The sequence below is a fragment of the Monodelphis domestica genome, chromosome 2, assembly GCF_027887165.1.
Source record: "Monodelphis domestica isolate mMonDom1 chromosome 2, mMonDom1.pri, whole genome shotgun sequence".
NCBI lineage: Eukaryota > Metazoa > Chordata > Mammalia > Didelphimorphia > Didelphidae > Monodelphis > Monodelphis domestica.
In genome coordinates, this window is record NC_077228.1 from 369099216 (window position 1) to 369124034 (window position 24819).

Consider the following 24819-nt stretch of genomic DNA (forward strand, 5'->3'; position numbering starts at 1 on the left):
AACAGTTTTAGACTGTGGGAACCCGCCATTTATTGATAAAATGTTATGATTAATGTTTCTGTCTGATTCCAGGAAATGGGATAAAAACAAGGAGCACAGACTTTACCTGAATAGTGCCAAAAGAGCACACAGGAAATACTAATGTGGACTCGAGGTTGCGACGCTTGACATACATTAAGTCGTAGGACTTCCTTGTATCTATACTATTTATGAAGTACTCATACAAGTACAAAAATTTGACTATAATGCTGGCTCTCTATATCCTTGAGAATGAAAAAAGTCAGACCAAGGAATGACTCTTCCCTATTCAAAATAAAATTCTAGTTCCTTTCCTTCTTATAATATGACAACTTCCTGTAGTCTTGGCTGCAATTGGGTAAGTGAAATATTACTGCATTCTGTCCTACAGACTTGTGGGATAGAAATTACTGTAAATTGGACCTTTACAAGGGCCCAGTATGAAGTTATTCTTGTTTACTCAACATTTTATACATAGATTTTGGTATTTTGATTCTGATTTTGAATTTTTTTTCTTCCCTTTCTCCCAAAAGTTTAACTTTCTTCCATATTTTTCTCTTTATATATGTTTGTTTTTTGTTTGTTTTGTTTTTATTGTTTTTGAATTCTTTTAATAACTGACTCATATACCCCCATAACTCAACAATGCATCCTGAGCTGAACTGGATTTTTTTAACACCCACTTCAGGGGGGATTGTATTTTAATAAAACTCCAAGATTTTGAGAAACATTTTCAAGGAAGAAGCTTGCTAACTCCTAAATCCAGAGAATGAACTGTTGCAGAAAGATGCCAGAAAACCTACACTACATTAAGATCAAGAATGAACCTTGGGGTGTGGTTGCTTGAACTGAAGGTTGATTGAATTTATTTTGAATGTACACTCTTCTGCCAAAGGGGACTGCCCCCTAATTGGCTTTTGTCAATGTGCCCAGCAAAACATTGGTTTTCCTGTCTCTCTCTATCTCTATTTTTCCCCTATCTCTAACTATTGTAATTTCATAGGTAGTAGGTTTACAAGACCCATCAGAGAGGTTAGCCTTCCTTGGGCCTCAGGGGGTTTGTGAATTTCAAAACTACTCAACCCTGTTCAAACCATTCTTTAGAGGATGGGATTTGGCTATTTCCTGATCAATAACAATAGAGATACTTGGAATGACAGAATCAGGTTTTAGAAACTACAATCTCCACCCTACTCAGGGTAACAAGATTTAGGAAGGGCTTCTGCAAAGCTCAAGATTTAATTATTTGAGAATATGACCTTCAACAGACATATGCAAAGGGGACAGACCTCTGGGCGGTCCTGGGTTAAGCTGGAGCCACCATTGGCACAGGGGAGACACAGGAAGTGAGGTAGAGGACAGCTGAGGAGTCTGGGGACTGCCTGTGTGAAGGAAAGGAGGTTTTTGGGGCCTGGTTCTTGGAGTGGAGGCCCTCAGACTGTTTCTCCATTTTGGTCACGTGAGTGATAGGGACTGATCTCTTTCCTTTGCCTCGGCTATCCAAGGCCTTGGGCCTTTGGCCCAGCCTAAACAGAGTGGGTATTTAAGCCCTATTCCTTTCTTTCCCCTTTCCCCTCTCCCTCTCCCTCTCTCTCTCTCTCTCTAATACCTTTCTTCCTTCTGTTAGTAATTAAAAACTCCACAAAAGGTTGACTGCTAACTTGAGTTTCATTTAGGAATTACATAGCTGAATTCCTTGGCGACCTTAAGTTAATATATATCAGTCTTGTAAAGTGATTTCCATATCCCACAAGATAGTAGAACACTAAGTGATTCTCTACCTCTTTCCTACCTTTCCCTCTCTTTAATACTACTACTATGATTAAATAAAGTTATAAAGCTACCAGTAGTCTCCTAATTTAAATTATTACACATCTTATAATATATTTTATATTTCATAATGCTCTATCTTATTAGATCATAAATTCTTCCCTTATCCCTATATCTGACAGGTAAACTATTTTGTGCTCCTCTAATTTATGGTATCACCCTTTATTTCTAAAACATGCATCCATTTTGCCTTTACCTAGTATATGGCATGAGGTATTGATCTATACCTAGTTTCTATCATATTTTTCAGTTTTCCCAGCAGTTTTTGTCAGATAATGAGTTCTTATTCTGAAATATTTGGGTTTGTAAAATACTAGGTTGCTATGGTAATTTTACCATTGCATGTTGAATGTCTAATCTATTCCATTGGTCCATTGATCTATTTCTTAGCCAGAACTGGACTGCTTTGATAGTTGGCACTTTATAATACCATTTGGAATCTGGTATAGCTAAGCTATCTTCCTTCACATTTTTTTCCATTAATTCCCTTGATATCATTGACCTTTTTTTCTTGGGATTAGAAAAAAATTTTTCTAGCTCTATGAGATAATTTTTTATTAGTTTATCTGGTATAGCATTGATGAGATTAATTAATTTACCTGTTTTTGTCATTTTTATTATATTGGCTCAGCCTACCCACGAACAATTACTCTTTCTCTAAATGTTCAGATCTGACGTTATATGTGTGAAAAATAAGTGTTCCTGGGTGAAAGTTCAACCTCTAAATATGAGAATCTGGGCAAGTCACTTGATCCTTCAGTGTGTTATGAGTGAAATTAATATATGTACCCAGTTATTCATTTTTTCATGAAGTTTATTAATAGAAAGAGTAGATCAGCACAGATTTAAATCTCATCCTTTACTAAGTACTCACACCACGTGAAGGCTATTCTCCAAACATCTTCCTCTCCCCTATTACTTCCCTCTCCCCACCAGCCGTCCGAGCAAAAAGCCCAGGTCCAGCTCTGCCCCTTTCTTTTATTGACCTACAGCACATTCACAGATGTAACTCTAGTATACAAAGAATGTTGACAGGACAGGTCAGCAACCCAGGAGGGGGAGGGGATAAGATCCCCTTGGCACAAGTGTCCCAAACAATTCTATTACACATTGTATAAAAGCTGCTGATGTGCACTGTATAAGGAATTTTATTATAACAGAAAGTAAGCCTTATTTGAACTTCAAGGAACTGAAAAATCATCCAAAAGTATCTTCTCCACTTTTCTTGCAAAGGTTTATTACAACATTATGTCATGGGGGCAGCTGAGTAGCTCAGTGGATTCAGAACCAGGCCTAGAGACGGGAGGTCCTAAGTTCAAATCTGGCCTCAGCCACTTCCTAGCTGTGTGACCCTGGGCAAGTCACTTGACCCCCATTGCCTAGCCCTTACCACTCTTCTGCCTTGGAGCCAATACACAGTATTGACTCCAAGACGGAAGGTAAGGGTTTAAAAAACAAAACAAAACATGATGTCAACTAAATTATGGATAAAGACTGTCAATTCTTATTAAATATTTATGGTGCAAATTAACTTTCGAGTAAATTTATTTAAATCCTTCATGTATTAGCAAGAACAAAGGTAGAAATGTATCTCTAGTTTGCCATGAATCCAAAATTCTTCACCAAACACTTAACTATTTATTAGTATTTCTAAGATTAACTTTCATATGTACTGAATATATCTTGGATGTAGTTATCTGCATGTTGTCTTTCACATTGGAATGTGTATTCTTTATGAGGGAGAGATCATGTTTTTGCCTTTCTTTGCATCCTCAGTACATCCTCAGTAAACAAGGCATTCATGATATATAGAATGTGCTTAAAATTTTTTGTTAACCAATTCTCTATAGGCTGGTTCTTGGACATACAGCATTCAAATTCAACCAACTTAAAGAAAAGTTTTTAAAAATTCCTACCAAAATATTCTTGTATGCATTCAAAAATGAAATTTTTATGACGACTACAAAATCACAGGAAGACCTATATGAACTGATGCAAAGTAAAATAAAAAAAGATTGGGAAAACCACACACAAAACAACCACAGCAATGGAACTAGAGATCAACAAGAAAACAAGAGAAACTGAATGCTATGAAACATTATGACCACTTGTGGCCCCAGAAGAGGGGAACTTAGAGCTATGTCGGACTTGGTTGTTGCCTTGGTTAGTTTTGTTGACCCACCTTTTTTTATTCTTTGTTATTAGGGAAGGCTCTTTTGGAAGAAAGAAAAGATATATTGGGAAATGTTGGTGTATAAATGGAGATTTTGAACCCTAGACTTCATTCAGCAGAAGTCCTTAGTATTTCCCAGAATTCCCTATAATCTTTCCTCTATCTCCACATTGTGGAAATCACGACTGGTATTTAACTGGCAGTAATGCCTCCCACACTCTATTCCTTTGCAATGATGCAACAAGTATAGTGGTAAGCTAAGTGTGGGGATTTTGAATGGGCTAATCAGCCATGGGCACATGGTTTTCATTTTGTATCCTTTTTATTCCTTGATTTCTAATGATATTTAATAAACCTCATAAAGTATAATATTTTTATTATTAGAGATATAAATTTAATTTTTACATTGGTAATATAAAAAGGGTTAAAAATTTTTAAATTAAATACAATATGGGCATACAATAAAATATAGTATTCAGGTTCATGAAACAGAATGCATAGAACACACAAAAAAAAGAATATATCATTATCCAAAATGGTACAGGATGAGTTAATTTTAGCTACTCCACAGGCATGAAACATTGAGAATCATTGAAACCAATACACTATATCCTCTATAGCTGAACTAATAAAATGACATAGTTGCCTGGTGCTTTTAATGATACCCCTATCTCTTCATTGAAGATTTTAGACAAGAGAATAGAATCAAGAAGCAGAAACATAAAGTTCATATATGAAAACAGAGAACAAGAGAAATGTAACACATGACAACGTCTAATAAAATTCTGTGTCAAATAAAGGACAAGGCTGATTTAGTTAACTTGCAGTGCAAAAGGACAGAAACTGTTCTTACTTCAAAATTACCATCACAAATTATTGAGTAGATTATAGATGTTAAACCTTAAAGTGGGGTTATGTGGAAAACATTCCTTACAAAGTGAAATTCTGACAATAGTTTTTATTTTTTAATTTTGAAGATTCTTTTAAAATGAAAATAATTTCATTTCCTCAAGTAAACTGAAATGCCATTTCTAAAAAAAGGTGATATTCTTAAATAAGTTTGGGGAAATATATGAGATACATCTGTCCTCACATAAGATTTGTATGTTCTTTGCATGGACAGGAAAATGAGAACAAGAAAACTGGAAAGAAGAGAAAATTGTCAGAAGTATAGAGAAGAACAAAAGGATGACCTGTTACCTGCCTTGTTAGAAGGCTGCATGTTCTCCTTGTAATGGCCAGATAAGAATAATGAAATGGCAACAAATAATATGAGTAGGATACAAGGCATTGAGAAGGCATTCATCCTTTCAATAGGACAGTCACGGAACTGAAAATGTTTTTTAAAAAAGCCTCAACTGGGGCATCTCAGCAGAAAAGCACTTTTTATTCATTCTCTCACTTAGAACACTCTCCACTGAGTTTATTCTAAAACTCTTTTCTCCTCAAAGATCCAACTATAACCTCAGCCACCTTCATTTGTGAAATGATAGGTCTAGATTAGATAATCTTCAAGGTCCCTTCACAGATCTAAATCCTATGATCCTAAGACTAGCTTCAAAACATTGGTAAAAATTAAATGGTAAAAAGATAGAGGGAGATAGCCAATGTGGTTCTGCAGAAAAAAAGAAAAAAAAAAGATGTTAAGATCTAGGCTCAGATCCCAGCTCTGCCACTTGCTACCTTATATATGGCATTTAATCTCTCTGAGTCAGTTTCCAAACTTGCAAAATGAAGGGGCTATGCCAAATGACCTCTAAAGTCCCTTGATGTACTACCTTGTGATAAATGATATCTCCGCACTAATAAGCAAGAAATGTAGTATGTTACAGGAGCACAGGATACTCCAATTCATAGCAGATAGCATGTGGAGGGTAAAAAAAAAAAAAAATATATATATATATATATATATAAGGCTAGAAAGGCAGGATGAAGAGCTCTCAATTCTGAAAAAGAATAACCTTTTATTAATCTGGCAAAAAGGAGCCAGTGAACATTTCTGAATGCAGATGTACCTCACTTGAGTTCCTCAGGCAATGGAAAAATCAACTCTTATTGAAGATGTTACAGAGGGGATCCTATATATATATGGCACAAATGGACTTTGAGGTCTCTTCCAACTTAAGGACACTAATTTTGTGAATCTCAGTGGCAAAAGTTGGAGGTATTTATTAAAGTTTATTCTAGATAATATCACTTGGACCTTTTCATTTTTTCTATTCACAGAAAAATTACTTGATCTGTTAAAGCTTGGTTTTTAATCTGGAAAATGGGGATAATAAGCATTTCTACCACTCGTCCTTACAGGGCATGTGTTATATGGCAGTCTGTAAGTCTTAAACCATTATATAAGTACAGGTTGTTATTAGTTCTGAACATCATTAGTTTTCATTTAGACTATTATAATAATTGCTGAGTGTTTTTACTTGTTTTCACCTTTCTCAATCAACCTTTACCATAGCTATAGCTATCAAAGCAATCTTCTCAATATACAGATATCAGGCTGTCACATTACCTGGCGGCAAAACCTTCAAAGGACTTAAGATACAAATTCTTTATGCTGGAATTCTATTCCCACAACAAACTGGCTCCGATATACCCTTCCCAGCCATGACTCACAATACTTTTTTTCTGTATACTCATTGATCCCAACTGGACTGCTAAATGTTCATTAATCTTATTCATCTGTGCATCTGCATTCTTGGAAAAGATTCCTTCTGTGACTATAACTGCTAAAATTCTTCTCTTCTTTTAAGACCCAATCTATCCATGTAGAAAACAGATACTGTTCCATGGATCTGTCACCCTCTTCAAACTTTACTATGCAACTTACATTTTAACATCTGTTACTACAGTATGTATCTTAAACCCTGTTAGAATGTTATTTCCTTTGGAATTTTTCAACTATGTATATCCAGGTTCTAACAAATATTATAGAAAGAGAGGTTCTGGTACTAGATAAAAGGTGTTTTTAATAATTATGATGGGGAAGGCAGAGTCAAGGTGGCAGCTTAGAGAGAGCAACAGCTCAGACCTTCTGTGAACCCTTCCTCACCAATCAAAAACACAATGCTTATATGGGACTGAAAACAAGATCTAACAGGACAAAGCTAGGGAAACTTCCTCCTGGACCCAACTTAAAAAATATGCCCCTAAAATGTCTGAACTCTAGAACACACAGGTTTAAGGGGAAGGAAGAAGAATGGTCCCAGGACCCCTCCCCCACCTACAGAACTGAGCCTCCAATGGTGGCTGGAATGTCTGGGTGGGTAAGGGTGCTAGTCCAGGCTCACGGCTTAGAACACAGGCTGCATCTAGGGACCTAAAGGAGAAGCTCAGAGGAGGCAACCCAGTGAGAGCCAAGACACTCCATCTTGTCCTTTCCACATTTCTGGAGGTTTTGGCCTCAGGGCACACAGTTTTGCAAATCAACTCCTCTTCCCTGGCTCAATCTCATCAATAGGGTAGATAAGAAGCCTTCAGAGGGAAGGCTTGTTCAAGCTCCAAAAGCCCTCCCCCACAGACTGATATGAGAGCCTTCCTAAGCCTCCAGGGTAAAAGCTGCAACAAACTACAGACAATAGCCTTGACAACAGGGCCAGAAGGCCAGATCCTTTACAGCTTCTGCTATCAGTTGGGGAAGATCTGACTAACCTGATCAAACAGCAGAACAGAGAAGAAGTTCCCTTAGGATAGAACAGCCCAAACCCACAGATCTAGCACATAATGAGAGGAGCAAGACTAAAGACAATTAGGGGTTGGGGGGGACAGGGGGGAAATATGAGTAAACAGAAGAAAAAAAGAAATTACAATTGACAGCTTCTATCTAAGCAATGAACTAAGAACAAATGAAACACAGGAGGATCAAGGAACACCAAGCAAAAACACAGAAACTCCAGCAAATTGCTTTGGAAGAACTAAAAATACAATTCAAAAAACAATTAAGAGAGACTGAAGACAACTGAAAAAAGAACTTAAAAAGCAAAATAAATCATCTGGAAACAGAAAATGGTGTCTTAAAAGCCAAAAATAATCAGGTTGAAAATAAGGCAAAGGAGATGAAAGATCATAAGGAGAAGAATGACCAAAGAGCCAAGGATGAAATTCAGCCTTTAAAAACTAGAATCCAACAACTAGAAGCAAACAACTTCACGAAGCAGCAGGACACTATAAAACAAATCCAAAAGAATGAAAAAATTGAGGAAAATATGAAGCATCTCATTCACAAAACAGAAGATTTAGAAAATCATTCAAGGAGAGACAATTCAAGAATCATTGGTCTACCAGAAGACCATGACAAAAGAAAAAGCCTGGACATCATACTACAGGAAATTATTTAAGAAAACTACCCCAATATTCTAGAATAAGAGGGAAAAGTGGAGATTGAAAGAATCCACAGATCACCTCCTGTATTTAATCCCCAACTGACAACACCCAGGAATGTTATACCCAAATTCAAAAACTATCAGACCAAGGAAAAAATATTACAAGCTGCCAAGAAGAAGTCATTCAGATACTATGGAACCACAGTAAGAATAACATAGGATCTGGTTACATCTAAAATGAAGGACTGAAAGGCATGGAATATGATATTCCAGAAAGCAAGGGAACTAGGTCTACAACCAAGAATCAACAACCCAGCAACACTGACTATATTCTTCAGGGGAAAGTATGGTCATTTAATAAAAGACTTCCATACATTCCTAAAGAAAAGACCGGACCTGAACAGATAATTTGATGCCAAACACAGAACTCAAGAGAATCATCAAAAAGATAATGAAGAAAGGGAAAAACAAACAAACAAACAAACAAAAAACAAACTTGTTTTTAAGGAACCCAATAACTTAAAATTGATATGTATCCCTACAAGAAAAGATGATATTGGTAACTCTTAAAAATTGTTATTATCACCTGGGTAGCTACAAGAAGTATGCCAAAAGAGAAGAGTTACAAACTGTATTGGATGAAATGGAAGACAAATATGTGTGTGTGTGTGTGTGTGTGTGTGTGTGTGTGTGTGTGTGTATAAAACTAGAGATAAAAAAAGAGGTTAATACTAAGAGAAATGGGAAAAGAAACAAAATGGGATAAATGTATCTGTCATAAAGAAGCTCGTACATAGAAGGAGTGGGGAAAACACCAATATATTGGAAGGGTAAAGAGGTTGGAGACAGGAAATACTTAATTCTTACAGTCATTGGAATTGACTCAAAGAGGGAAGAACAATCAAATCGATTGAGGGCAGAGAATTGATTCTCACCTTATAGAGAAGTAGAAGGGTAACAAACAGGCTGGTGGGGAGGGAAGCAATAAACGGGAAGAGGGGGGTAGTTTAAAAAGACCATAATGAAAATAAGAGGATAATAAGAAGGGAGGGAGGGTAGAAAGGGAAGTAAAATAAGGATAGGAATTAGGGAGACTGATTAAAAACAAAACACTAGTGTAGAAGGAAATAGTGAAAGAAGAAAGGGAAAAACTAGGAGTGGAAATCAAAATGTTCAGAAATACACAGCTGGTAATCATAACTCTGAATGTGAATGGAATGAACCCACTCATAAAATGCAAGCAAATAGAAGGGTGGATTAGAAACCAAAATCCTACAATATATTATCTATAAGAAACACATATGAGGAAGGTAGATACACATAGGGTAAAGGTAAGTGGATGGACCAAAATTTATTGGGCATCAACTGAGAAAAAGAAGGCAGGAGTCACAATCATGATATCTGACACAGCCAAAGTAAAAGTAGATCTAGTTAAAAGAGATAGGGAAGATAATTACATCCTGATAAAAGGCAGTATAGACAATGAGGAAATATCTGTACTCAACATTATACCCCAAATGGCATAGCATCCAAATTTCTAAAAAAGAAATTAGTGGAGTTCAAGGGTGAAATAGATAGAAAAACTATACTAGTAGGAGACCTGAACCTTCCTCTATCAGAACTAGATAAATCAAACCAAAAAATAAATTAAAAAAAGGTAAGAGAAGGAAATGAAATCCTGGAAAAATGTGTGAGTAGATATGGGGAGAAAAATAAATAGGGACAAAAAGGAATACACCTTCTTTTCTGAACCACATAGTACATTCACAAAGATTGACCATATACTAGGGCATAAAAACATTGCTAACCAGTGCAAAAGAACAGAAATAATAAATGCAACCTTTTCATATAACAATGCAATAAAAATAATAAATAGTAAGTGTACATGGAGAGGCAACTTAAAAATTAATTGGAAATTTAATAATATGGTTCTCCAAAATCGATTAAAGAACAAATCAAAGAAACAATAATTTCATTGAAGAAAATGACAATGATGAGATATCCTTTCAAAATCTATGGGATGCAGCCAAAGCAGTACTTGGGGGAAATTTATATCCTTGAATTCATATATTAACAAATTAGAGAGAGCAGTGGTCAATGAATTGGGCATGCAAATTAAAAACCTAGGAAGTGAATAAATTAAAAATCCTCAGATGAAAACTGAATTAGAGATCCTAAAAATTAAAGGAGAAATTAATAAAATTGACAGTCAAAGAAATATTGATTTAATAAATAAGACTAGAAGCTGGAACTTTGAAAAAACAAATAAAATAGACAAAATCCGGGTCAATCTAATTTAAAAAGGAAAGAAGAAAACCAAATTAACAGTATCAAAGATGAAAAGAGAGACCTCACTACTAATTAAGAGGAAATTAAGGCAATCATTAAAAACTATTATGCCCAATTATATGGCAATAAATATAGAAATCTAGGTGATATGGATGAATATTTACAAAAATATAAATTGCCTAGATTAACAGAAGAAGTAGAATACCTAAATAACCCCATATCAGAAAAAGAAATTGAACAAACCATCAAAGAACTCCTTAAGAAAAAATCCCCAGGACCAGATGAATTCACAAATAAATTCTATGAAACATTCAAAGAACAACTAATCCCAATATTATACAAACTATTGGACAGAATAAGCAAAGAAGGAGTTCTCCCAAATTCATTCTATGACACAAGTATGGTGCTGATTCCAAAGCCGGGCAGGTCAAAAACAGAGAAAGAAAACTATAGACCAATCTCCTTAATGAATATAAATGCAAAAATCTTAAATAGAATACTAACAAAAAGACTCCAGCAAGAGATCATATGGGTTATTCATTATAACCAGGTTGGGCTTATACCAGGAATGCAAGGATGTTTCAATATTAGGAAAACCAACCACATAATTGACCATATTAACAAGCAAACCAACAAAAACCACGATTATCTCAATACATGCAGGAAAAGCCTTTGACAAAATGCAACACTCATTCGTATTGAAAACACTAGAAAGCATAGGAATAGAAGGGTCTTTCCTAAATATAATAAACAGTATATGTATACACATACATATATATATGTGAATATATATATATATATATATATATATATATAAAACCATCAGCAAACATATCTGCAATGGGGATAAACTAGAAGCCTTCCCAATAAGTGAAATAAGGATGCCCATCATCACCTCTATTATTTAAAGCATTGTACTAGAAACATTAGCAGTAGCAATTAGAGAAGAAAAAGAAATTGAAGGTATTAAAATAGGCAATAAGGAGACCAAGCTACCACTCTTTGCATATGATACGATGGTCTACTTAAAGAATCCTAGAGAATCCACCAAAAAGCTAGTGGAAATAATCAACAACTTTATCAAAGTTGCAAGATATAAAATAAACCCACATAAGTCATCAGCATTTCTATATATTTCCAACACATCTCAGCAGCAAGAATTAGAAAGAGAAATTCCATTTAAAATCACCCTAGACAATATAAAATACTTAGGAATCTATCAGCCAAGACAAACATAGGAACTATATGAGCACAACTATAAAACACTCTCCTCACAATTAGATGTAAACTAGATGTAAACAATTGGAAAAACATTAATTGCTCAGGGGTAGGATGAACTAACATAATAAAAATGACAATCCTACCCAAACTAATTTACTTATCTGGTGCCATACCCACTGAACTATCAAATAACTTTTTTAATGAATTAGAAAGAAACATGAAGTTCATTTGGAAGAACAAAAGATCAAGGATATCCAGAGAAATAATGAAAAAAAAAGTGTGAAGGAAGGTGGCTTAGCAGTACCAAATCTCAAAATATATTATAAAGCAGTGGTCATCAAAACAATATAGTACTGGCTAAGAAACAGAAAGGAGGATCAATGCAATAGGCTTGGGTAAGTGACATTAGTAAAACAATCTATGATAAACCCAAAGATCCCAGCTTTTGGGACCAAAATCCACTATTTGATAAAAACTGCTGGCGAAATTGGAAGACAGTATGGGAGAGATTGGGTTTGGATCAACATCTCACCACCTACACCAAGATAAACTCAGAATGGGTGAATGACCTGAATATTAAGAAGGAAACTATAAGTAAATTACATGAACAAAGAATAGTATATTTGGCATATCTTTAGGAAAGGAAAGATTTTAAAACTAAACAAGAGCTAGAAAAAAAATCACAAAATGTAAAATTAATAATTTTGATTACAAGAAATTAAAGTTTTTGTACAAACAAAACCAATGCAACCAAAATTAGAAGGGAAGCAACAAACTGGGAAACAATCTTCATAACAAAAACCTCTAACAAATGTCTAACCACTCAAATTTATAAGGAGCTAATAAATCAATTATACAAAAAAAATCAAGCCATTCCCCAATTGATAAATGTGCAGGGGATATAAATAGGCAATTGTCAGATAAAGAAATCAAAACTATTAATAAGCACATGAAAAAGTGTTCTAAATCTCTTATAATTAGAGAGATGCAAATCAAAACAACTCTGAGATACCACCTCACAGCAGATTGGCTAATATGACAGCAAAGGAAAATAATGAATATTGGAGGAAATGCAGCAAAATTGGGACATTAATGCATTGCTGGTGCAGTTGTGAATTGATCCAACTATTCTGGAGGTCAATTTGGAACTATGCCCAAAGGGCACTAAAGGACTGTCTGCCCTTTGATCCAGTCATAGCACTGCTGGGTTTGTACCCCAAAGAGATAATAGGGAAAAAGACTTGTACAAGAATATTCATAGCTGCGCTCTTTGTCGTGGCAAAAAAAATGGAAAATGAGGGGATGCCCTTCAATTGGGGAATGGCTAAACAAGATGTGGTATACATTGGTGATGGAATACCATTGTTCCCAAAGGAATGATGAACTGGAGGAATTCCATGTGAACTGGAATGATCTCCAGGAACTGATGCAGAGTGAAAGTAGCAGAACCAGGAGAACATTGTACACAGAGACTGACACACTGTGGTACAAATGAATGTAATGGACTTCTCCAATATGGGCAATGTAGTGTTCCAGAACAACTTGGAGAGATTTATGAGAAAGAACACCATCTACATTCAGAGGAAAAATTGTGGGAGTAGAAACACAGAAGAAAAATAACTGCTTGATTACATGGGTAGAGGGGAATATGATTGGAGATATAGACTAAATGAATATCCTAGTGCAAACATCAACAACATGGAAATGGGTTTTGATCAAGGACATATGTAATACCCAGTGGAATTGTGTGTTGGCTATAGGAAGGTGAGGGGAGGGAGGGAAAGAATATGATTCTTGTAACCAAGGAATAATGTTCTAAATTGACTACATAAAATTAAAATAAATAAAATAAAATAAATTTACTTCTTTATTATTTATTTACTATTTGTGTCAAATGAAACAATACTTGTAAAGTACTTAGCACAGTGCTTAGCACAGTGCCCGTTGGCCCACAGCAGGTTCTATAAAAATGCTTATTCTCTTACTTTCCTCTGTCCCTCTTTGCCACTTCTACCCAGTGCTCCTAGTTCTACTATATGGAGAAAAACAAGTCAAACTCCCTTCCACATGAAAGCCCTCAAAATACTTAAAAGATTATGGTCCTCCGAAGTCTTCTCTTCTTCAGACAACTATCTGCTCTTTATATAGCATGATCTTGAGCCTTTTTGCCATTCTCACCTGCCTCCTTCTCAATATTCTCCAGATTGTCAATATCCTTCTTTGAAGTGTGGCAGTAAGAGTAGGAGAGAGTACAACAAATACAGTCTCTGACACACAATGTAGTAGATTATCACCTCCCTAGTCTTGTAAAAAAAAAAAATTTAATGCCACACACCTCAGATCACAATTTGGGGGAACTACAAACTCTTCACTCACTGAATTTCTAGACTACAAAAGTCTCAGAACAGATCCTAAGATAATTCCTTTGGTTCTGGCACCAGGTTATTAATAATTTTACTTTCTCTTTTAAGGCAACCAGTCTTAATCCACATAAGTGTGCTTGGGCAGAGCATCTTAATCTGGGATCCATGAATATGATTGATAAAACAGTCAACTATATTTCACTATAATTTATTTCCTAAGTAATTCTAGTCTACTGATTTGAAAAAATGATTCTGAGAAGGCATTCATAGTCATTGCCAGACTAATGAATGGGTCCATGACCCAAAAAAAGTTAAAATCCCCTGAGATTTAGGAAACCTTCATCTACATCAGCTATATCACTTCCTGACCTATTCATTTAGTGACCCTAAATAAACCCTAAATAAAAAGGAAATAAGGGACAGCTAGATGGCTCAATGGGTTGAGAGTCAGCCCTAGAAATGAGAGGTCCAAGGTTCAAATCTAGTCTCAAGACACTTCCTAACTGTGTGACCCTGGGCAAATCACTAAACCTCCATTGCTTAGCCCTTACCACTCTTCTGCCTTGGAACCAAAACACAGTAATGATTCTAAGATGGAAGGTAAGGATTTAAAAAAGAAAGAAAGAAGAAAAGAAGGTTCATTTAAACATAAACTGCCTTATGGAAGCCATGCTAACCCTTAATCAATTAGAAGAGTCAATGATGATTATATACAATCCCTTTCATACATAGAAATTTTTCTATAATAATAAAGCAATTCAATCACAGTGCTCTCAGTAAATATATTATCTTTAAAATGAAATATTTTAATTTTTAAAAAAATATTTGTATTTGGTGAGTAAAAAAATATTTAGTCAAACAAATAAAATTTAAATTGTTTATTGTATCTCTATTACTTGATTTTCTAATACTTTATTTTTATATATGATATATAAAGTCGTTCTATATCCTTCATTTATGATCAATGATAACATAGCTGACTTAAATGAGGCAGAGCTGCACAAAGTTATCAGCATCACTCATTCAAAGTCATCTAAGTGCAGTGTCAAGACAAAAGTCAAGATGACTAGTGATAGCCTACTATGTAGTAGTCCTGGTGTTGGATGTCTGACCAAGTTCTAAGGACTCCATAGTATTTCCTGCAGATGCCTTCATGGTCAGTGAAACAAACTGTTCTTGTCTGCCCATTCTGAGGGAGGAAGTCTTCACATGCTTAGACTAATAATCCTTCTAATTCACCAACAAATATGACACCTATTAGTTACTCTCAATCTGGTTTAGTTTGTCTACCAAGACACTTCTGAGGGATGTGATGATTGCACATGCTACAGCTTATTGGAATACAGGTGAGAGTTGGGTGACAGGTGGAAACCAAAGCTAAATGAACAGTCCTGAAAAAAGCTAGGCAAGCGCTCACAGTGGAGGTGCTAGTCCTTCCAGAACACCGTATACACATAATATAATAAGAGAGTAATGCAAGTATTTAATTTATATATAAATGTATAGAGATATATTGAGAGCAAATGTCCAATTTCTTTTTTTTCCTGATAAGGGTACCTGATCAAAAGTATTTGGAGATCACTGATCCAAGGGAAATTCATCACGGAGAACACTGAGGTATACCTGTATAGAGGATTTAGGGGGGTTTGATGGATGAAAGTCATCTAGCATGAGTAGCCAGGGATGACCACTTTTTCAAGACTAGATCAGCCATATGGATAAGCTCAGAAATATAGTGAACTAATGACATATAATGAGACTATAATTTACTGAACATTAATCTAGAACTTTATTGTACAACAAAATACTAATATTTAGTTGACTTATTATTCACTTTAATTTATAGAATAGAAAAAAATCACAAGATAATGAAGAGAAGAAAACTTCCTCATAAATCATTTTTAAAGTTCAAATTAGAGTTTGTTTTTTTTTAAATCCTTACCTTCCGTCTTGGAATCAATACTGTGTATTGGTTCCAAGGTAGAAGAGTGGTAAGGGTTAGGCAATGGGGGTTAAGTGACTTGCCCAGAGTCACACAGCTGGGAAGTGTCTGAGGCCAGATTTGAACCTAGGACCTCCCATCTCTAGGCCTGGCTCTCAATCCATCGAGCTACCCAGATGCCCCCCAAATTAGAGTTTTTTAAATGGAGCTTCGAGAAATTTGTTTTCCATTTTTTTAAACAGAGCTTACCTGTTATGCCATTGGATTCCTGCTGTATATCACAATACCACAACCTGTTCACTGGATCACATCCTTGTCTTATTGATAACAAGACATAGCGACCATCATCAGATAACTATAAGACATAAGAATCAGAATAGTCTTTGATAACAGTAATATTATAAAATTTTTTAAATCAAGTAAAACAAAATGTCAAATGAATTGCTTCTATAACATTTACAAAAACAGAACCTGAATTTTAATTGCATTTCAGTATTCTTATAAAAACTAGATATACAGCAAATTTTAATAGTCTATTAAAAAAAAAGCCCCTGAATCCAAAAGACTTTAATTTACTCCTATCTCTGATAATGAAAGGCTTGTCAACATAATGGATAGAGAACTGGCCTGGTAGACAGAAAGAGCTAACTTCAAATTCTCCTAACACATATCAATTCTGTAATAGTGGAGAAGTAACTTAACCTTGCAATATCCTAGAAAACTCTAAAACTAGAAATTACATCCATTTCCAGAGATGGGTTTTCTGTATCTAAAGTTCCTAACACTCCTGATCCTTTGAATCTCCAACCAAAATGTAACAACTATGACAGTGCAATGAGTGTCATTTATTTAAACAATGTTAGACAAAACATTACTTTGAAAAATATCAGTGAATACTAAATATAAAGCTGAATGTGATGACTAAATAAAATGTCACAATGAATCTGTGTAACATTTTTTATTTGAATTCCAACTACTGACAACATATAAAATTTGCCCTTCTGAACAAAAACATGCTTAATTATAAAGTCTATGGGGAGTAAGTGCTCATTCATCTTCTATCATAAAATATAGGAATGGAAAAAGTGCTGAATTTGGAGTCAAAAGCACCTGGGTTCAAATCGTATGTCAATGACTTACTGGGAACCTCCCTAGACAAGTCACTTAACTTCCCTGGGATTCAGTCTCCTCATCTGGGATAGTATGATTTCCTAGATCTCTTCCAGCTCTAAACTTATCATTGTAGCTCTAAATCTCTGATGTTATGAACTAAGTTTCCAAACAACTTTTAGTCATGCTTTAAGTTCCCTCCATGAAGAACTGTCAAAGGCAAATTTCAAACTTGGATCTTCCTTTCTCCAAGTCTAGCTCTCAGTCTGTTAAACCCTTATATAACCATTAAATTCCTTAAACAAAGTTCTAAACCTATGTGTACATTCAGCTGATGATGGGAAATTCAGCCTTAAATTTTTTTAAAAGAGGAAAAAACATAAAATTTCATGTATTTAATAAAATGAAAAAAATTCAACTTTCTAGCTAGCTTCAAGCTCCTGGTATAAACATGTCTGTTGTTGTTCAGTCATGCTCTTTGTCGTCTAGTAGGAGTTTTCTTGACAAAGATGTTGGAATGGTTTACCATTTGCTCCTCTAGTAGATTAAAACAAACAGGTCAAGTGACTTGCCCAGGGTAATACAGCTAGTAAGTGTCTTAAAATCAGATTTGAATCTGAATCTTCATGACTGAGCCCAACATTCTATTCACTGAGCCCCCTGGCTACCTCATGGCTTGCTTAGTTCTAATCAATTTCTTTTTTTATCTTCTTTTTTTTTAAAGCTGTTGATAGAATTTTTAAATGCTAGTTTGTTAACAAGCAATGATGACATTTCTTTGCTGAAAAACACATATGCAATTTTGTTATAAATGAGAGTTAGTTATCAGTCACTTTTCCTAAATTTGTTCTTTTGATAATTTCAACAATGGACAGAATTAAATCAATGACTTTATGGTATAATGCTTTATCATTCCCTGGTGTTTAAGTCAAGGAAGGGTATGTTATCCAACCTCTGAAACAATGAATCATAAAATGCATTGTAAGGGCAACCAAGAACACTTGACAACAGGTATGTCAAGCATAGTTGGCAAGCTTTTTTCAGGATGCCTTAAATGGCCAGTCAAAAAAGGTGATAGTTGATGTTTAATGTGAGGCAGGAATTACCAGGGTACATTCTTAAGGGATGTTAATTAGGTCTGCCATAACCATCAGTGTTCTTCCATTCTTTGCCCAGTCAAATGCCAACACAAAAAACAATGTATTAAACTGTTAATCAGTACCTCATTCTGCACATATGAAAAGTCCCAACTTCAAAACCTTCCCTGGAAGAATATAAGGATCTGCAATTTCCAAGACCCTCCCGAGTAAAAATTCTCTCCATCACCAGACTGTCAAACTCTTCTAAAACTCAGTGGTAAATCTTAAAGAGTTGCCCGAGGTACAAGTACACTGTCCAAGGTCATATAGCTAACAAATGCAAGAGGCAAATGTGAACTAAATTATCCTGACTCTAAGCCTTATGATCTACCTACTAACTCACAGTGACTTTCCTTCCTCAGAGCATATGGATTAAAATATTACACTTCTAAGGTTTGCTTCCTATGTGATCTTTGGTATTTAACTATCCTGGGACTTGATTTCTGCATCTTTAAAATAAGGCATTTGTATCAGATGGTCTCCAAGGTCATTTCCAGGTGTCAGTCTAAAATTCTATCCTACCAAGAAAAAAGAGGCATTCTTCTATTTTTATACAGAGAAATAATATCTATTTGAAAAAATGAAGGGCAAAGACTAGATAATTTTATAAGGTGCTTTCTAACTATAATTATTTTGAACATCATAGTTATTTGGACCTCTATTGTTATACTTTTAAGTTTGTAAAACTCTGTATTCTTGTACTTTTAGAAATAAAATTCAATACAAAATTTAAATTTGTAATCTGGTATTCAAGGAATTTCAAAATATTTCTGAAAGGCAAGAAATATGGATAACTAAAGGTGACATGATTTTCACTAAAGGGTTGAAGCTAAGTCACAAAGAAATTAGTGACTTCAGGAAATGAGGCAAGATGGAAACAAAAAGATAGAAATGTTCATAGGGCTCAGCAGGACTCTTAGGACACAGGAAAACTTTCAATTTTATGTTCAAACATAAGATGAAATTTTCCACCCAAATTGAGATAAACTAAAATAAATAGTCCTTTGAGGAAGTATATATGATTCTTATAAACATTAAGCCAAGTCAAGGATTGTACCAGAAGTTGTGGCTACAATATCAAAACAATCTATAACTTTCAAAAGTGTGAGAATATTCTCCTACTTTGTGTCTTTCATTTCAAACTGATTTCTTTCTAATGTCAAAAATGATAAACAAAATATATAATGTGTTTCTGAATGAGCATTTTAAAAAATCTCACTAGTCCATCAAAATAAATGTATCTCATTGTGGCACAATCGAATATAATAGACTTTTCTACTGGCAGCAATGCAATGATCCAGGACAATTCAGAGGAACTTATGAAAAAGAACACTATCGACATCCAGAAAAAAAAACTGTGGGAACAAAAACACAGAAGAAAAACATATGATCAATCATGTAGTTCATTGGGGATATGACTGGGGTTTTGATGTTAAAAGATCACTCTATTGCAAATATGAATAACATGGAAATAGGTTTTGAACAATGATAAATGTATAATCCAATAGAATTGCTTGTCAACTCCAGGAGGGGAGAGGGCAAAGGGGTTGGGGATAATCATGAATCATGAAACCATGGAAAATATTCTAAATTTAAAAAAAGAAAAGAAAAAATAAATGTATCTACTAATTTAGGAAATAACATTTGTATATTTGCTTATAAAATTACTCAATTCACATGAATTCTGACATTAGATAATCTAAATGAACTCAATGTTTGAAAATGAGAGATTTAAAAGAAATCTAAAAAGATTTTCAGTTTTGATATATATATTCTTCACAAAATTATTATTTTTATAATTCACCATTTTTCTCATGTTGTGTAGAATAGTTATTTGTGTTTGTCTCATTCCTCACTGGATTTAAAGTTCTATAGCAATAGGGCCCTTTTCCAAATTTTCTATCTCCTTCCATTCCTAGCATAATGTCTGTGTTGGGTACCTGAATATAGGCAGTTTTGATTAAAACTTTATGATTAAAATTTTATGATGGCAAAATAACATTTGTGAAGTCTTGAGTTTGTGATTAAGTATGGCAATATTCTCAATTTAATGATTTGGAACAAAATATACTGATTAGATTTACTGATTAGATACTAATTAGAAAAAGTTAATTACAGAGAAGGAAAAATGGAGAACAGTCATTATATTTGTCCTGGTTAAATAACTATTGGAAATAGCAAAGAATTGTGTAGAGAGAACAGGCAGGCATGTTACAAGCACTGCTTGGCAGTCAATGATGTATACTGTTTTGCACACCATTAAAAGATAAAGCAGAAGTGGATAACCATGAAAAAAAAAAGGTTTTTAACACAAAAAAAATTAATCTGTAAAGTCACTGTTAGTTAAAGTTACACAGAATCACAGAACTCCACAGCTGGAGAGGATTCCATAGGTCATCTAGTCCAAACTATACCTGCATATGAACATATAAATACACTCTATAATAAAAACCCCAGTAAGTAGTTATTCAGTTTTTGTTCAAGGACCTCCTGGGAGTAGCTTACAGTCCTCCAACAGTCCATTTCATGGACAAAAAAAATTTTACATAAAGAAAGGTGTTTAAGAAAACCTAAAGATTCTATCTCAAACATCTTTAATACTGGCCACTACTTATTGCAAGGAAGGGTTCAATGGTGGGAGAGGGAGAGTAGAGTGGGTAGAAAGAAATGGAAAAGGTGGTTCATTGAGTCAAGTCAGTCAGTTAATAAACATATTAAGTCCCTACTATATGCTAGGCATGGTGTTTTAATAGCTGGGATACAAAAACTGGCAAAAAAAACAACAACAAAAACCCGTCCCTATACACAAGGTACTCACAAGTTAATGGGGGAGGCAAAAAAAAAAACAAATAAATGCATACAAAGGAACTAGAATTAGATCAATAGAAGTGACAGGGATATTTGTAAAAGAGCATCAGTGAACATTAAAAAAACAAGAGCAAGCTGTTACAGGAGACCATTAAAGCTAGTGGATCTCTTGATCTCAGGGTTTTGAGTTACAGCAGAGCTAGAACAGATCACCTACACTACACCTAGCAGCAACATGATCAATCTGTGGGATTGAAGGATCACCAAGTTGCCTAAGAAGTCAGCCCAGGTCAAAAGAACAGAGTAGTTTAAAATTTCTAGACTAAAAAAGTAAATAAAATAACATAAAATTTCCAGTCTGCATTGTAACCTGGTCCTTGAGTAGCTATTGAACTTCCAGACAAATAAAAAGAGGGAGACTCAGTCTCAAAAATAAATAAAAAGCAATCTTTCTTCTAAAGACATAATAACTGACTTTAATCAAGCATATATACCATTTACACTCATACATACATACATACATACATACATACACACATACTGTAAAAATAGAGATTTGAACCCCAGACAAAACAGAAGTCCTTGGCAGTTCCCAGAATTCCCTATAATCTCACCTGAATCCCCACCTGGGCCAAGAACAAAATTTGTATTTAAACTGACTGTACTGCCTACTTAGTCTCTCTACTTCCACTTCTAAGCACAAGCGTCTCTCAAGATGTAGAGTAAGTGGCTGTGAATGGGCTATTCAGCCCTAGACACGTGCTTTTCTCATTTTGTATTTTCTTATTTCCTTGAATTTCTAAAAATCTTTAATAAACCTCTAAAAATATAATACTTTTAGTAGAGAAACTAATTTAACTGTTACAATACACAAAAGGTAAAATTGTATTCAAGAGGTATTAAAAACTCCAAACATATAGTCTTCCATTAAATTCAAATCTCCACACACATGCCATTTCTTGAATATGGGTATTTTTTGTTCATTTATAAATAAACTAGTAGAGGGTGAAAAGAGTTTTCATAATTTGAATCAACATAAACCTACTTCAGAATGAAGAAAAGATTTCCTTTTGTGGGCTATGCTGGAAGAATTAAGTGAGACTATAGAAACAGTCTAGAAAGCAGTGATACTTGAAATTGTCTTGTGTGGTAGCAGGAGATGATTAACAAAAGAGAAAAAAGTATTCTTTGATAGTTTTGAGAAAGGTAATAATTTTATGTGGGAAAAAATTGTAAAAAAAGGACTTCAGATAATTTTTACAACAGTTTCTGAAACACTAAAAAAATTCCATTTAATTTTAAGTACTTATTCCAAAGTTAATTTTGCACTCAGACTATTTCCTTAGTGCTTCCATGTCCCACAAAGGCTCTGAAATGTCAATTCAGTATATTAAATAGATTCCTTCAAATCTGTAGAACCCATTTCCAAACACCCTAATAGAAGGCCTTAGGACAAAAATATGGAGACAATTTCAGTAAAATAAACCTAAGTGATGATGTAACCACATGAAAATGCATTGACATGCACATTTCTGATAGCTTATCGTCAACTTCTATAGAGATTAAACTTAATCATCTGGTCTCCCTGATGGTACTTCATTCAAAAAAATTATAATCTAAGCATTATTTGACATGGGAGTACACTACATTAAGCAAAAGAAAAATCCATACAACTTTTGGTAAGGCAAAAACCCATACAACATGAAGAAAAATAACTTGACTCCTACCAAAATATACAAATTGTTGTTTGAAATCACCTGGATTTCCTGTGGAATTCATGTACTCTGTGGTCAGTTAGTTCAATTGCAAAAAGGGCCAAGCTTGCAGGTGCAATCACTATATGGGTCAGTTACTTTCAATCTGTTCCTTGACCCCAAAGTACAGGTCTAATTTCTACAAGCTACTTGGAAAATACATGCTATTAGTCACAGGGGGTCACAAGGGGACAACATGATAGATCAGCATAAATTCATCCTGAGCACTGGAAAAAACCTCCACTTGAACAGGTTGACTTCCTGGCCATTGGGCAGAGGTTTTTAACCCAGGGTCTGTGAACTTGTTTCCTTGCCTTTTACTCCTCCCACCAAATGTAACAATTATACTTCAATATCCCTCTGAAAAAATGATTCTGGAAAGGGTCCACCAGCTTCAATAGAATAAAAAGATATACATGGCATAAAAAAAGTTAAGAACCTCTGCTTTGAAAGTGTTATTTGAATTTCCACAAAAGTAGGATTTCTACTAATGAGGATGATATACTGTCATGGCAACTTGATCAAAGGAATGGGCATTGTGCTTCACACAAAGTCAAGTAGTCATGTTAAAAAGCCAACTCAACATTGAGACCAAACAGGGAAATTCCAATGGTGAAGAAATACATATTCTAAGAGTTGGGAGGAAAACTCTGAACTTTCAAAAGACAAAGGAACTGAAGGCAATTGGACAAAAACTTACTAAATTATCATGTAAAATTAGATAAGGGAGACAAGAGAGGGAAAGAGAAATAAGAGGCAGACAGACATAAAATGCCTCAATACCTCTGAAATGGCAGGAAGGGTGAAAGACAAATTGCTTTAGGACAAAAATGTTCACATGGCCTGAAACCTCTATGTTACTTAAGAATATATACACATCTAAAAGTTCACAATAGTTATTGAAAATAGTGCATACCAGAGAGAGGGAAGTCAGAGCCTCTAAAGGCTTAAACAAAACACAGGGGCAGGTAGGTGACTTGGTGAATAAAGAGCCAAAGCCTGGGGACAGATGATCCTGGGTTTAAATTTCGTCTCAGCCACTTCCTAGTTGTGTGACCCTAGGCAAGTCACTTAACCCCAGCTGCCTAGCCTTTACCTCTGTTTTGCCTTGGAACCAACACTCAATAGTATAATTCTAAGACAGAAGATTAAGGTGGCACTTTTTTAACAATATCAATATAACTGATAAGAAAAAAATTGAACTATCTTATTGTTCACAAAAACTAGCACAGTCCAAAGCACACTAGACTTGAATAAGAAATATTTGATAACTCATTTCAATTATTCTTCACTTAAGGAATGGGAGAGATATGAGATCATCAAAGGTTGAGAATTCTAATCTGTTTTCACTTGCTGAATGAACTTGGGAAACATCATTTAACTCAATTAAACTACTCCTATTCTGCCATATGAAATGTGTGTGTGTATAAACATGCCATGGTTAATGTACAGTCATGAATAAATGAACTATATTAATTGGATCAAAGGTAGGTGGTACATGAGTATTTGGTAAATTTTAAAATTGGGAAAAAATAAATCTGTAAGATTTAGTTGGGCGATTATGAAAATAAAAGTGTTAAAGACATTTTCTCCTTAATCCTTTTGTAAGAAAAATAATATATTTTAGGAATCTTCATTCCAGAGCACCCTCTGCTGGGAAAGGGACTCAAAAACATACTTATTTCCCTATTTCTGGAGCCTTAAACAAAGTAAAATTAATGTTAAGATAAAATATTCTCAATCATCAAAAAGACTATTACTGCCTCATCAATACTTTTGATATTTTATATTAAGCAATCATTTATAATTCTACTTAGTTGCAAAGTTTTCCAGGCCATTATCATAAT

The 24819-nt window shown here is 34.6% G+C and overlaps 1 protein-coding gene across 1 annotated transcript in view; it reads right to left on the minus strand.

Moving 5' to 3' along the window:
- Window positions 1-24819, minus strand: part of PREP (prolyl endopeptidase) — a 163749-nt gene that overhangs the window by 106062 nt on the left and 32868 nt on the right. Inside the window, exon 7 of the mRNA XM_001368042.5 lies at window positions 16411-16516. Coding sequence (XP_001368079.1) covers window positions 16411-16516 — 106 coding nt within the window. The remainder of the gene's footprint in view (window positions 1-16410; window positions 16517-24819) is intronic.